A 16,456-nucleotide genomic window follows, 5' to 3' on the forward strand; every position below is an offset into this window, starting at 1 on the left:
TCAGGGCACAAAAATTACAGTTTATACATAATAATAGAATCTGCAGAAAAATCAGTTTAAAGTTTAAGAAATCATACGCACGTTTGCAGGGTTCTCCAAGTTTGTCTCTAAACGGATTTCGTTACCAACCCAAGTGTAGGATCGAACCAATATATTTCACACGAAGATAACTCTAACGAACTAAAGAGAGCTTTGCTAGATCCTCTTTAGTCTTTAAGAACCAAAAGAAATCAATCAAACTTTGTTTCAAGCAAAAGCATTCTAGCATGGGAGAGAAGAGAAAGGGGCTGGAATTTTCCTTTTAATGATTGAAATGAATTAATTGAATAATTCACAAAGTGTTGCACTTATATAGTGCACACTTTGCTCTATTCCATCGTGGAATAGGCTTGGGCTCCAACCCAAACACCTCTTGTATCCAAACAGCCCCCTTTAGATATTTTAATAATTATTATTGTTATTGTTCAATTAAATTCAATTAATACATATATTTCATATATTAACATTTAACAAGAACAATAATTCATTTAAATATATGCGAACACATATTTAAATATAATTTCACTTATTTAATTTTAATTAACAAATTAAATAAAGGCTACGACCTCAACAAATTTAATTGTACTGTGAAATTACCAAAATACTCTTTCATCTAAAAAGACGAAAAAGCCGTTCTTATAAACTGGTTATTAAATTATCTTCTATGTGTGTGACCCGTAGGCTCTTTATCATACCGGTAGTGTGTAGTATCGTGATTAACACCGATTAATCGTCTCACTACACACAGACCAAGATTGACCCCTAGCAAGGCATCATGGCCACCCGATAGATTCAGATTCAGCAAAGCAGCTACCTATCAACGATATGGTTACCGTACAATCCAATCCTTTCATCATTCGTTATCTCGACGAGACTGTGGCATAGAAATAGTGTTAACCTCGATTACTCTCGATATTATGTATTTAGTTATTAGACCAATGACTTGTATTATAAACTGGATAAAGCAATAACTCAATCCCACTGTGGCCACAATTTTAGTGTCATTGCCATTTATTGAATTGCAGTCAATCACCACTATATTGACAGCTCTTAATAGAACTGCGTTAGGCTAATGTCAAACTACACCAATCTGTGCACAAGGCGCTCCGGTGATCTCAAGTCTAAGGATTACATGCACCACTATTCATTAGAGGATTTGTTTCATAGACACTAGGGTTACCATCCATATGGAATCCTCTGGTGGGTCAGTCCAGTGAACTTGCCTACAGCAAGCACCCATGTGTTGCACCAAGTTGTCACCAAACAACCTTGACAAGTGAGATCAGTCACTGCCTTTTGATAGGGTTGTTCAACGCTATAATAGTCGTATCGTATTATCTATGCCTTACTTCAAAATAATACTGGGGCTACGGACATTTCTAGAATGACCACCATATGTGCTCATAGGGTTCTCACTATTAAGATTTGAAACACTTGATACCCTTGTCATGGTTCTACTATTCTAAAGACATATATCAATACATACAATGATGATTTACGCGATATAGTATAAAATGTCTTTTATTGATCAATGAACATTATTACAAAGAGTCAATTCTACAATAATTGATTGGCTCTAGGGCATCTACTCTAACAATGTTCAACTCCTTGATGATTTTAGTAGGTTCACTTGGCTTTTTCCTCTTAGAACTAAAGTAGAAGTTAGGTCTATCTCTGTAAAATTTTATCACTTAGCTGAGAGGTAGTTTGGTTATAAAGTCAAGTCTCTTCAATTTGATCAAGTAGATAAGTGTAAAAGCTTGATACCTTATCTTACTAGTGAAGGAATACAATTTAGGCATTCATATTCATATGTCCACCAACAAAATGGTAGAAGTGAAAGAAAACACAAACATATTACAGAGACAGGTCTTACCTTATTAGCACATGCTTCTATGCCCTTGCGATTTTTTTGTGGCTTGCATTTGAAACTACTGTGTTTCTAATAATTAGGATGCCCACTATTGTTCTAAAATGTTTCCCCATATTAGATGTTGTTCAAATTTTCTCCTTCTTATGATATTTTGAAAGTTTTTTTATGTGCCTATTTTCCTTTTCTTAGCGTTTTCAATAAACACAGATTTAGTTTTCATTCAACTAAGTGTGTTTTGTTAGGTATAGTTTAATTTATAAAGAGTATAAGTGCTTAAGTTCAGATGGGAGAGTGTTTGTCAATCCTAGTGTTAAGTTCGATAAGAATGAGTTTCCTTTTTCTACTAGATTTGATGTTTTTGATGCCAACAAAAATTCTTCTTCTGAGTCATTTGTCACACCCTCTATGGCACAATTTTCATTCATTTATGTAAATTTCCTTCACTGTTTAGCTAATCTTGCATCTCCTGCAGTAGCCTATTGTCAAGACCAGCCTGCTTGCCGACTCAAGCATGCTGCACGTTGCTTACTGATTAAGTATACTTCAGGGTGAAGCAAACTTAAGGGCTAAGTTAACTTCATAGCTAAGTTAACGACTCAGCAGCTAGGTTAACGACTAACCAACTTCGTTTCCAAGGTTGCACCAATGCTTGCCACCTAGGGTTTCTTAATGCTTAAGCATGTAGATTAGTCACATTACTTTGAGGAGCTTCAGCCTATAAATAGGCAACTCCACCATGTAAAGTTTCATAACTTGAATTCCATCAATACAGAGTTTATATTTTCTCTACACTTCTCTCTCATTTGTATACTTTTAGCCTGTGAGTTTGTGTAAGCGTTAGGATGCTTAACTCATTTCCGAAGAGTTAAAGCAGCACGAACTTAACAAAGAAGTTAAGTGCGTGACAAGTGGTATCAAAGCCTCGGTTAGCAGAACCTCGGTTTTCATTCAATGGCAAAAGACACTATCGCTTCAAAGGGAACCAAGATGGCGGAGATGGAGACTTCCCAAGAACGTGGTCGTCTGGAGAGAGTCGACCCCAACCCCAATCCCTCAAGGCAGAGAGGTAAGTCCAAAGATTTTATTTCCAGTTTTGACTCACGCCTATCTCGTGTAGAAGAAAGGGTGAGCACGCAGTCGGAGGATTTAGATCATCGAGTGGATGATCTAGAGACGGAGGTTACCGAAACCCACACTGTCGTGAAAACCATGTTGCTTCAAATGGAAGAGTCGCTAAGGACTGAAATGGGGAGAATCTGTGAGGAGTTCGTAGGGGAGCTTGCCAAGACCCGTCATGTGTTCCAAACCAAAATCAACAGCACACTTGTTCGTTTAGACGAGGTGCAAGCTAATTTAGTGTGATGCAAGTGTGCCATGGTTGCAAGGACCGGCAGCAACATCATTGAAAGCCAAAGGATTGACGTCCCAAGGCCTAAAAGCTTTGGTGGCTCACGTAAGGCACAAGAGGTTGACAACTTCTTGTGGGGACTAGACAAGTACTTCGGGGCTGTAGGCGTCACGGAGGAAAGCTCGAGGATTGAAACTGCAGTCCTCTATCTCACAAACACTACAAGGTTGTGGTGGAAGAGAAGAGAATGAGATATCAAAAAAGGTATTTACACTATCTCTACTTTTGATGATTTTAAGAGAGAGCTTAAGCGGCAATTTTACCCGGAGAATGCCGAGGATGAGGCAAGAACTCACTTGTGAAGGATCAAGCAAACAGGGATGATCCGTGATTATATCAAGGACTTCATCAACTTGATACTGGAGATCCCGGAGATGTCCGACAAGGACTCGCTCTTCAATTTCATGGATGGGTTGCAATCACGGGTGAAAACAGAGGTAAGGCATCGGGGAGTGCAAGATCTTGCCACGGCCATAGCAATTGCTGAAAGTTTGATTGATTATAGCAACCAAAAAGAATACATCGGCAAATCCAAAGATAAGAAGGGCGGCTTTGTTAAAGGTGTGGGAGACAAGGAGCAATCTAAGGAGAGCTACCGAGACACCCGTCAAGACTACTCCTCATCCAAAGGTAAGGACCAGGGCAAACGTTAGGACAAGGGCTCCAACAAACCCCGCAACAATTGCTTCATTTGCAATGGGCCTCATTGGGTGAAAGACTGTTCAGAGAAGAAAGCTCTTACTTCCCTCATAGCCAAGCATCAAGAGGGCAAGCAAGCTGAAAGCAGTAGTGATGGGGCACACATGGGATCAATGCAACTACTCAATGGGATTTAGTCCGCAGCTAAAACCCAAGCCAAAGGGTTGCTCTATGTTGATATAACCATCATTGGGAAGGCCACCAAAGCCATGGTAGATACAGGAGCTTTGCATAACTTTATTTCAGTAAGTGAAGCATGTCGGCTAGGCCTCAAGGCTTCAAGAGGTGGAGGCACCATCAAGGTAGTTAATTCAGTGGCAAAACCGATACATGGAGCGGCACGACATGTCAAAACCACAATAGGAACTTGGTCCGGCTACATAGATTTCTCAGTTGCACCAATGGATGACTACCAAGCTGTCCTTGGCTTAGAGTTCATGGAACAAGTCAAGACATTTCCCTTGCCTTCAACCAACACCATGTGTATCATGGACAGGGAACAAGCTTGTGTGTTGCCCACTAGCCACTCTACCAAGCTGGAGACAGCGACACTCTCGGCTATGTAGTTCAAGAAAGGCATCAAGAAGAAAGAGGAAAGCTACTTGGCCATCCTTAAGCAATATGACGACGAGGAGCCAATCCCGCCAGAGGCAGTGCCCCGGGAGGTAGCACAAGTACTCAAGGAGTTTGTTGATATCTCACCAAACGAGCTGCCAAAGGAGCTACCACCTAGAAGGGAGGTAGACCATCAGATTGAGCTGAAGCCAGGCGCCAAGCCACCTGCCAAGAGTCCTTACCGTATGGCACCACCAGAGCTAGCGGAACTAAGGAGGCAGTTACGGGAACTACTAGATGCAGGGTTCATCAAGCCCTCCAAAGCTCCCTATGGCGCACCAGTTTTGTTTCAAAGGAAGAAGGATGGTTCCTTGTGCATGTCCATAGACTACCGAGCACTCAACAAGGTATCTGTGAAAAATATCTATCCCATTCCTTTGATTGCCGATCTTTTTGATCAGTTGGGGCATGCCCGCTACTTTACCAAACTGGATCTACAGTCAGGTTACTATCAAGTGTGCATAGCCGAAGGCGACGAGCCAAAGACCACTTGCGTTACAAGGTATGGGTCTTATGAATTTTTGGTCATGCCATTTGGTCTAACAAATGCACCAGCCACTTTTTGCACTTTGATGAATAAGATATTCCATCTCTACCTCGACCGGTTCATGGTGGTCTATCTAGACGACATAGTGGTGTATAACAAAACTTGGGAGGAGCACATGCAGCACCTTAGGGAACTATTCCAAGTCTTGCGAGACAACAAGTTGTATATCAAGAAAGAGAAACGCTCTTTCGCTAAGCCGAAGGTAATGTTCTTGGGTCACAAGATCAAGGATGGATAGCTTATGATGGAGGATAACAAGGTGCAGGCCATTCAAGAGTGGGAAACACCCACCAAAGTGCCGAAGTTACGATCTTTCCTTGGATTAGTAAACTACTACCGCCAGTTTATTAAAGGCTACTCGGCAAAAGCGGCCCTGTTGACAGACTTACTCAAGAAGAGCAAGCTGTGGGAATGGTCTGATAAATGTCAAGCTGCCTTTGAGGAGTTGAAAGCTGCAATCAGCAAGGAACCTGTGCTTGCCTTTCCAGACCATACTCAGCCATATGAAGTGCACACCGATGCATCCGACTTTGCCATCAGGGGAGTACTCATGCAGAATGGGCATCCGATTGCTTACGAGAGTCGAAAGCTCAATGAGACCGAGCGACGTTACATCATGCAAGAAAAGGAGATGACAGCCATCATCCATTGCCTTAGAGTATGGCGACACTACTTGCTTGGGTCTAAGTTTGTTACTTTAACAGATAACGTTGCGATGAGCTACTTTCAGACCCAAAAGAAGTTGAGTCCGAAGCAGGCATGATGGCAGGATTTTCTTGCCGAGTTTGATTATGTCTTGGAGTACAAGCCGGGCAAGACCAATGTGGTGGCAGATGCACTAAGCCACAAGGCCGAGTTGGCAAGCATTAGTCAAGTCACAAGCGTATTGGCTGACCGAATCAAGCAGGGACTCCAGCATGAGCCATTAGCTCAAAACATCGTTGCCTTGGTAGAAGAAGGGAAAACCTGGAGGTTTTGGCTGACTGACGACTTACTCTACACCAAAGGCAACTACCTCTACATCCTAAGATGGGACAATCTGAGGAAAGAATTAATCAAGGAGTGTCATGACTCCTTGTGGGCAGGCCATCCAGGTATGGGACGCACCCTTGCTCTCTTAAAATCTGCCTACTATTGGCCTGGGATGCAGGATAGCATTGAGGGGTATGTGCATACGTGCCTTGTTTGCCAGCAAGACAAGGTAGTGCAACAACAACTGGCAAGCTTGCTACAACCATTAGTCGTGCCCGAGAGACCATGGAAAAGTGTCTTAATGGACTTTATCACGTGTTTGCCAAAGTCTGAAGGGTTCGGGAACATCATAGTCATTGTGGACAGGTTTAGCAAGTATGCCACCTTCATCCCCGCANATCTCAAAAGCTTGAATGGACAATACATCTTTTTGAATAAGTCACAAATCTCAAAAGCTTGAATGGACAATACATCTTTTTGAATAAGTCACAAATCTCAAAAGCTTGAATGGACAATACATCTTTTTTAATAAGTCACAAATCTCAAAAGCTTGAATGGACAATACATCTTTTTGAATTATTATTTTTTATCTAGAATAGTGTTTTCTTCAACTATAAAACCTCGCAGATCAACTTCCAAATCATTCAACTAATATATCTACAAAGATGAATTTCAATTTTAGAGGTCCATCTCATTTATCATCTTCTAATTCATCATCATTTTCCGACAATGAAATTGATGATGAGGAATTGATGAATGATCTTGAAGCAATTGATGCAGGGCAAGAAGCAATCCTTCGCATGAGAGCTAACAACAACCTCCTCCTCCTTCACTATCTCAATCAATAGAACAACCAGGTGATTCGTAGAGGATCAATTCCTGGTCATAGAGTCATCAATCTCAACCGGGACATTGCTGATCACAATTTGTTCAAAGATTATTTTGCCGAGAATCCACGGTTTAATGATTCCATGTTTCGCCGACGATTTCGAATGTCTCGCAATTTATTCATTCGTATTGTTGATCAGGTGAATGGTCATGATAACTACTTTGTACAACGAAGGGATGGGCTCGGTAGGCTCAGATTGTCTGCTTTTCAAAAAATAACAGCAGTATTCCGGATGTTGGCGTATGGTCTATCGATAGATGCTACTAATGAGTATATTAAAATAGGGGAGTCTACGACCATTGAAAGTTTGAAGAGATTTTGTCGTGCTGTTGTTGAGGTATTTGCAAAACGATATCTAAGATCACCTAATGCTAATGATGTTGCAAGGCTACTTCATATTGGTGAACAACGTGGTTTTCCAGGAATGTTGGGTAGTTTAGATTGTATGCACTGGAAGTGGAAAAATTGTCCAACAGCTTGGGCAGGAAAATATGCTGGTCTTAGTGGATCCCCAACTATTATTCTCGAGGCTATAGCTGATTATGATCTTTGGATATGGCATGCATTTTTTGGTTTGCCAGGTTCCAACAATGACATTAATGTGTTGGAGGCATCTCATTTGTTTGCCAACCTAACTCAAGGTATTGCTCCTCCCGCTCATTATAGCATTCAAGGAAAAGATTATAATATGGGTTATTATTTAGCTGATGGTATATACCCAAAGTGGTCAACTCTCGTACAAACTATTCACGATCCACGTGTCCCAAAAAAAAATTATTTGCAATGAAACAGGAAGGATGTAGAAAAGATGTGGAACGTGCGTTTGGAGTTCTCCAATCGCAATTTGCAATTGTGGCAGGACCGACACGTTTTTGGGATAAAAATGTATTACATGATATAATGACTGCGTGTATTATTATGCACAACATGATAATCGAGTATGAACGTAATGTTGATGCATCGATTGAGAATCAGATGGAAGCGCCAACTCCTGAAGTTGAAATTGTCGTAGATGAGAATGTCCGATTTCAAAAATTTATTGCTCGACATAAACAAATCAAGAATACAGAGGCTCACCATGCTCTTCGAAATGCATTAATTGATCATTTGTGGGAAGAATATGCTAATTCGGAAAATTAAATTACTATCAATATAGAATTTTACCTTTGTGTTGTTGTTTTTTTTTTTTTTTATCATTTTATATTAGATGTAATGTTTTTCTATATTAAATGTAATGTTTATTTGATTAAATAAATGCTTAATTTTATTAAATTAGTATAATTTTTAAAATAATTATTATTTAATAAAAATATCATTCCCAATATTTAATTAATATATACACAAATAATGAGTGAAATAGATTAATTGTTGATTATTATAATAAAAGAAAAAAAGAACATTCTAAAGAATATTCTTTTTGGTGTAATATTTGGTGTTGTGGGTTGGAGATGGTACAATTTGGATTGGAAGTGTTTGAAATTTGTGGTGGTTTGTGGCGGTGGTGATGCTTGTATTTGGTGGTTCTGGTGGCGAGTTTGGAGCTAATAGAGGTCCCGACGAAGACAAGAACAATTTCATTTTTCTTTTTCATAGATTTCAACAATGGGTTTGATTTTTGAATTTTTTTTTTTTTTCTTACGTGATTGTTTAGTTGAGATGTAAGATGAATTTGATTAGGAAGTTAAGATGGAGAATGAATTTTGCATGTGGTGTTAAGATGGAGATGAATTTCAATTGTGTTTATATTTATGGGAGGTGATTTTTTCTGGCGAATCTGATGAATTTGGGAAAACAGGGAGAAGAAAAGGAAAAAAGAGAAGGGGAGGAGGGAAAAGACGGAGAAGAAAGGAAAGAAAGTGAAGGGAAAAGAGGGTGAAGAAAAGTAAAAAAAGTTAAGGAAGGAGGGAAAGGACGGAGCAAAAGAAAGAAAGAGAAAGGAGAGATAACGAAGAAGATAAGAGAGAGAAGAGAAAAATGAAATGAAAAAAATTAGGGATTTATAGATTAATTTAAAATTAATAGATATAAAATTACTATATTGTCCTTAGTTACACAGACTTTACTAATAGATTTGGACAGAAAGTGGGTAATTGTTATTTTTAAACATTTTGGGTACCAAATTGTCTTTATGACAAACTATAGCTGATTGCAGGGGCGGACCCAGGCCATTTGAGAGTAGGCCTGGGCCTACCCTCAAATGAGTAAATAAAAATTTTAAAATTTTTACTTTTAATTTTATGGGATACCCAAATCATGAGTGTGAAGAATCCAAGAACAGAGGGCATTTTCATTTTTCACTACCATATTTTATGCAACAAAAGCCACCGCAACTTTAATGATACAAAAACGCCTCTGCAATACACCATCTCTTCCTCTTAACTCANGTTTTTATTTATTTATTTTTGTTATTCAAATGCATATCAAGAAAGTACAATAGCAAAATAACATAGTGAGTCTTAAAGTTTGATGCACTCACTTGGACCAACAATTTGCTGGAGACAGGTCAAATGAATGGTTAGTTGCAGATCCACTGGGACTCCCATATATCATTTCATTTTGAGTACTATCTTCCTGTGCTCTGAGAGAAAACTGGTCATTGGCCGACAATGGCCGAAAGAAAGTATTCTGTAACCACGGATCATGATCACTTGAACCAGTTACAGGGCTAAATGCCCCACCTTTCTGGCCACTACCAAGAAAAACCTTCTGAGGAGAATGAGTGCCAGAAAGGACTAGGTCCTCTTTTGTGAACAGTGATACCATTGTCTTTTGAGAAGAAGGATGCACAAAGTCTTCCTTGTTTGATCTATTCCGTTCTGGGGGTAAAATCCAGCTTGGGGGGCCACCTACCAGACCTAGACCATCCTGCCCAAGAGGAGAACTGTTCCACATCTGCCATGTTCCATTCTCAGTTCCATTCGTATCATCCACTGGATATGTGTGCATATCTTGAACCATAGGTGTACTTGGAAACCAATTAGAATTGTTATGCTTTTCATCAGCAACTCGCAATCGTGACAATGGAGACTCAATCGGAGATGGCTTACTGACTTCAGAGGTAAAAGACGCATTCTTCAAAGCATGAGCCCTTTCAGATCCGATGTCTTTTGCAAAACCAGCCCCCAGGTCCAGTTGAAAATTATCAAGCGACTCAGAAACAGGCCCAAGCAAAGATATTGGATCAGGCACATAACATGGATCTTCAAAAAGCTCTGTCTCTTCAGGTATAAATTCATGAGGTCCGTCTCCAACGCGAGGTAAGATCGGTTCAATTACAGGAGAAAACCCTAAACTACTAGCAGTGGAAACATTCGGATAGGTAGATAGTGTAAATGGTGATGGCAGCCCAAAATTGATTGGATTATCAAATGTTTGCATTGCTGACGATTGAGCAGGTAATGGTGGACTTTGAACTTCGGTGGGCAATTTCGGATTTGGTCTACTAATGACATTAGTATTTGAGGTAGCAGGAACTGATGATGAACGTGTGAATAACTGTTGCCATGATTTTTTTGTTGTAGTCCTTGGTTGTGGTTCGGCAAGCACCTACAGTGAACAGCTCAATATTGTAACACTGATATCCTTCTTCTATATATATATATATTGTTAGAGATCACCAAAAAGATATCTTCATTGAACCATAAAACTTGACCATATATGATAATATGTAGCCTCTTAACTCAACGATTCCAAAACCTTAAGTTATAACTAAAAAATGCACAAAAGGGATTTAATTAATAGGTAAAGGATTGTCAATTTTGTGTTGAAGAGAAAGTTAAACATTTTCATTGTCATACTAAAATGATGCAGAAAAATAAAATCTGTAGCAAGACAACTTACAGGGCGGTTGATGCTTTTATCATCTCCATGTATTAACTTCCCAGCACGGTCAGATGGATAAAAATCTCTCCTCTGGGCAGAAGGGTGAAAATGATCTACTGAACTAATAGACTTGTTCTCTTTTGCAACGGTAACAGGATTATTAGCACCCTTTCCAAAGAAACTACCTCCACTAAAAGCTTTTGAAGAAGACAAAAATGTACCTTTCATACGATCCAGGTACCTAGTCCCAGCATTTTCCCGAGTATAATTACTTGCAGAAGTTTTTCCACCATGTACTGTTTCCATGCCATGGCTCTTGACAATATCTGTACCAAATTTCTGATGTTCACGCCGATCATTCTCACTCTTCCTATCAAAATCACGCTTCCGCTCATTTTCCTTTCCAGCTTTCTTTTCCAGTTCTTCTGCATCAGAGTTACTCTTACTAGACCCCTTGTCCCTCTCTTTTCTTCTTTCCTGACGCTTTCTTTCCGCTTCTCTCTTACTATCCTTCTCCTTGACAGAAGGTGAAGTTATGCCTCGTTCTTTTTCAGCCTCCATCTTCTCATCCCTGAGTCTCCTATGTTCCTCCACCAACCTTGCAACCTCCTCCCTCTGTTTTCGCTCTTCCTCTTCCAAAAGCTCCTTCTCTAACCTAGCCTGTCTCTTCTCCTCAGCTTTTCTGCGTGCTTTCTCTCCTCTACGTTCATGGTAATTTAACTCATTTTCACCCCTCTTAGCCATCATCCCTCTATGATCTGCATCAGACGAAGAATCTTCATGTGATGAACTAATTCTAAAAATCTTTCTCAAAAGCCACCTAATGCTCAAGAAAAAAGATGTCAACAACTTGCAGGCAAAAATAACAGCTCCAGAGTAAGACTTCTCTGCCATACAGTTCTCATCTCCTCCAAAAATCCCACTCCCATTCTTCCGCCAATAGTTAGACTTCCCTGCAATTGACCCACTAACCCAATTCCCATTTTCTAACCAATCCTGACCACACATCCATCCATTCTCAGACCATCCCTTCCCATTCAAAATCTTCCCACCTTTTCCAACAAGCTCCTTAATAATCCCTGAATTGGATATCCCCAATCCCCCAGGTGGCACAGGCAAATCCAAGACTGGTCTCTTTGAAATATGGCCACAATATGAACACATAAATCTACCACCACCTGGGTTCTGATCCCTATATGCAGTCAAGCAATTTCTACATCGCCGCGTAGCAGTTTTCCTCAACTTATGCAATTCAATAGCCTCAGACCTCTTCCTTTCCCTCAGACGTGCATTTCTACGCACACGCCAAGCTGATAACTGAGGCATCAAAATCTCATACCAAAATAGAGTAACCAAAAGCACAAAAACACATGCCAGCCTCGGTGACGTGATTTCAAATCGAAAAGCCGGTGGCAAAATCTGTGACAAAGCCCATAGCCCTATAAGTGGAATAACTAACCAAGGTAGCATTGTAGCAACCCGGCGAGACCACTTCTGAATCACACACAATATACACATTATCCTCCTAACCCCACACCTATTATACGATATTCAAATCAAACCCTAGAATCCAACAAATTCTCAATCTTTCAATTTTCCCGATAGAAAACCCTAACCCTAGCTCTTAATCTTATCCAAATCAAATATCAATAAACACCAATCCTTCCAAAGTTTAATAACCCCAAATTGCTTTCATCAAAAACAAAAATCATTCCAAATAAGATAAACGGCGAATGTTTCAACAATCGATGATTTAATCAACGGAAATGGATCGATTATAGGGCTCGAGAAATAAAAGCGTGCCGTTTTGAGCTGAGGATTTCATGTCAGCCGAATGGTGAGGGATTTCGACACTTACAGATTTGAAGTCCAGGACGAGATAATAATATAGGTATAATAATATCGGCAAATGAGAGCTGAAAATCGTGACGATTCGGTACAGATGTTTCGGGTCGTGTCGACGATTCGTGTCGGTGCGTTCGCTCCTTCGTTCGTTGTTTTACCAGCGAAGAAACTGTGAAAGAAGAAAAAGATAAGAGAGATGGAAAATTGAGGGAACGTAAGGAAACAAAATTTATAAGCAATTGTTGAACCGGACCGGTTCACTTGAACCGACCGGGTTTATTACTGAGGGATTTGTTTGACGGAGAGTTAGGTTGTTTGGTAATTTTTGTTGCCAACTGGAGACGTGCTCGTTTTCATCATTTAAACAAAATGGTCGTATCTACACTGCAGCCACAGTACGACATGTAGTTTAATTAATCATTTTTATATTTCGTTTATGGAGTTAATTAATGAGATTTAATAATTAACTGCATTTTATTGCAGGTTTAACCACAGGTGTTTTTTTATTTGACGTATATGAATGAAATATTCATTTATTAGTTAATCAACTTTTGTCAAACTATAATGGACTATTTTTTTTTTTTTTTTTATTGAGGTGTTCGGACTAGTTTACATATACCTCTATTATTCTCCAAGTCCTGAAGTTAATGACTATCCCTCGAGGTACTGAGTTACAACCAAGTAAATCTTCCAGTGTTTACCCTTGTAAACAACCGAGAGAATAGGGCTCAAGTTAACGACCGACAAACCCTCTATAGTGATCACTCTTATATCAACCGAGGAGAATCTGACTCAAGTTAACGATCGAGTAACTCTATATTGGCCACTCATATTACAATCGAGGGGAATCAGAGAGAATCGAATTCAATACCTATTGAGTAATATACTTAAGAATTTTTATCATCACACTCCGATCACACATGAATGATTTATAAGATGACTTTTATACAATATTATGATCTAATTATTATTTTTTATTTTAAATGGATAATTAAAGCACACATAACCAAGTTTGTTATTATATAAAAAGTATGAGCTTGTTATTAGTTGGACTTGGAGCTATCAAAATAACTATTTATTATGTAATATAATTATTATTTATTATTAATGGATAATATTATCTCTCATTGATTATATTGAAGATGGTAGGCAATTGGAGTAAGCAAGGTATAACCATTGACAAATTATTAAACTTATTCAAATACTTCTAGCTCCTTCTTTTCGTTCTCGTTGCAGTTTAAGTTTACCTTGACCAAATCGAACAAGCTTTCATCTGGGTAATTATAGTTTACTTGAGGGCTTCTCAGCCGTTGATCTGACAATAGTCCAAGACACCAAACAAGGTTACTGGAGTATGTTATAAATTGTCTTTTTTTATGGTAAACTTCAACTATCAAGATCCAGTCAGCAAGAGTCACGTAACTGGCTAGTAAAACATTAATGCCATAAAGGCCCTTTTGCCACAGCAAAGCCTGACCGCCACCGGAGCGTAAGCTTTATTTTATTTTTTTATTATTATTTATTTGAAGCCAAAAGATTACACCGCCTCGTGTCATGGGCTTGGCGCTCTGGTAGTTATCGCAGTCTGAACGTGCTGACGAAAGGACTTGCCTGTGTGGCCACTGGTAGCTTCGAAGGCCCAGTCACACGCCCAGTCACAGCCCAGCAATGTGTCCGCTATCCGCATGCTCAAAAACATTAATGCGCCACACAAATGCCTACCAATAATGTATATAAAAATTATAGGTGAGATTGTTATAACTACATCTCAAAAGATCACCGAGTGCGAAGGATTTGGTTATAATACGGGGTTCGTCTTCATACCATTACCCCTGATACCGCGATTAAAATTAAACGTTTTAGCTCTATTCTTATTATATCACCTTTTTTTTTTTTTTTTTGTTTTTTTTTTCATTTTACGCACACTTCGACTAATATTTAGAGTCTTAAAATTAATAATCGGATAAATCTTTTAGTATCCACTCCTATTAGCAACTGAAGGGATGCACACACCACAACTAATCTCCAAAAACCCTGAAGTTAAAGCCTATTAGCAACTAAGGGGATGCGTGCACCTCGACTAATCTCCTAGGAGATTAGGACCCTGAAGTCAACTTTTATTAGTAACCAAGGGGATGCGTGCACCTCGACTTATCCCCCAGGCCTATGAAGTTCTTTGACTAATTCTCCATGACTCTAAAGTTAACATCTATTAGCAACCAAAGGGATGTACGCACATCGACTAATCTCCCGAGACCCTGAAGTTAATGCCTATTAGTAACCAAGGGGATGCGCGCACCTTGACTTATCCTAGGGGCTATGAATTTAACACCTATTAGCAGCCAAAGGGATGCACGTATCTCAACTAATCCTTCGGATTTTGAAGTTAACGACTGGATAAACCCTCTAGTGGTTGTTGGAGTTGTCGACTACTTCAGTATTAATGGGTAACGGAGACGCACTCAGGGGTCCCGCTGACCGGTCAGCGGGCGGGGGTCGCGGGGGCAGCGCCCCCGAGCCCGTAGGCGGTTTTGCGCTTTTCCATGTATAACCGCTATAAGATTTCTTTTAAGTTACTAATTCTTCTTTGGGTTTGACTTAGGAATAAGAATCCTTGTAAAACTAGGTTTAATCTCTTAAACCTAGTATATAAATATACTTTTCTCTTGTTATGGGAGTGAGAGCAATTCATTCATTGTAAACGAGAGAGATGAGGCATATTGCAATAATATTGACTCAGCTAGACGTAGCCCACATTGGGTGAACCAGGGTAAATCGCGCGTATTATTTTCTTTATTTACTGTTTGTTTTGTTTTACTATTATATTTTGTTCCTGTTGTTGTCTCTATTTCGTTCAGTGGTCACCCTTATTAGCAATCGAGGATAATTAAATTCAAGACTTCTTTATTAATACATCCAAGAGTCTCAATTACCCTACTCGATCATCCAACTGTGGTTATTAGATCACTTATGCCTAACAACAAATTGTCATGTATTACTTAGAAACAACTAATCACAATAATGAATTAAGATTTTTTTAATCAAATTGAGAAGGGACACGTGTAAATAACCCAAGGGAAAACTGACCAAATTTAGAATAATTGAGATTTAAACCAATGTACGGAAGGATAATTGAAAGTTGTAATACCAATTGTAAGTATGTGTCTGTCTCATTTGATTGATAAATGGGTGAAACATCTTGTCTTGAAAAAAGCTTTAATTTTTAGGAGAAGAGTTGGTAGCAAATAGCATATCAACCAAATTTCAGAACATAAATTTGTGCCATTCCGTTGGAGCTTAGTCAAATTATATACTGTGTATATCTAACCTACCACCAATAACTTGGCTACTTTACCAGAGTCAATTAATTTCAACTTTCTGCCAAACTCAATAAAAGTTTTTATTTATTGACTTTATTAACTTTCCCTAGTCACATATTCTAATCCTAATCAAAACAAAGAGAGAGGGTAGGGGGGGGGGGAGGGGGGCTCTTTTGTTTTTTGCAGACCTATTTGAAGAAAAAGTAGTGAAGAAGAGAACCTAATCTTGCAATTCTCTGTAATCCATTATTAAAGGGTCCTACTTCTTAAAAGCTATTTTTTTTTATTTTAAGGCACTCGTAATGTCAAATTCCACCATTGATTTGACATTTATCAGAGTTCTGATGCACTGTATGTGCCCATATAGCAAGCTTAACTGGTAGCATATTTCATGAAATGGAATTTTTGCTTCCATGGATGTGTTTTG

General features: G+C 39.1%; 1 protein-coding gene across 1 annotated transcript; it reads right to left on the reverse strand.

The window, feature by feature from the left end:
• Positions 1–9,491: 9,491 nt before the first annotated feature.
• Positions 9,492–12,694, reverse strand: LOC116108400. Its single transcript, XM_031394653.1, has 2 exons — positions 10,883–12,694; positions 9,492–10,588 (listed from the first exon to the last, which is right to left on the reverse strand). Exons 1-2 carry the CDS (start codon positions 12,380–12,382, stop codon positions 9,515–9,517), a joined length of 2,574 nt encoding a protein of 857 aa, XP_031250513.1. The 5' UTR covers positions 12,383–12,694; the 3' UTR covers positions 9,492–9,514.
• Positions 12,695–16,456: the final 3,762 nt, after the last annotated feature.

Source organism: Pistacia vera, unplaced genomic scaffold (genome assembly GCF_008641045.1).
Source record: "Pistacia vera cultivar Batoury unplaced genomic scaffold, PisVer_v2 Contig563, whole genome shotgun sequence".
NCBI lineage: Eukaryota > Viridiplantae > Streptophyta > Magnoliopsida > Sapindales > Anacardiaceae > Pistacia > Pistacia vera.

Bases quoted from the DNA above. Each gene is read 5' to 3' on its own strand.
- LOC116108400 (XM_031394653.1), bottom strand. From the start codon at position 12,382: ATGTGTATATTGTGTGTGATTCAGAAGTGGTCTCGCCGGGTTGCTACA. The intron at 10,589-10,882 runs GTAAGTTGTCTT...TGTTCACTGTAG, and splicing joins ATAAAAGCATCAACCGCCCT to GTGCTTGCCGAACCACAACC.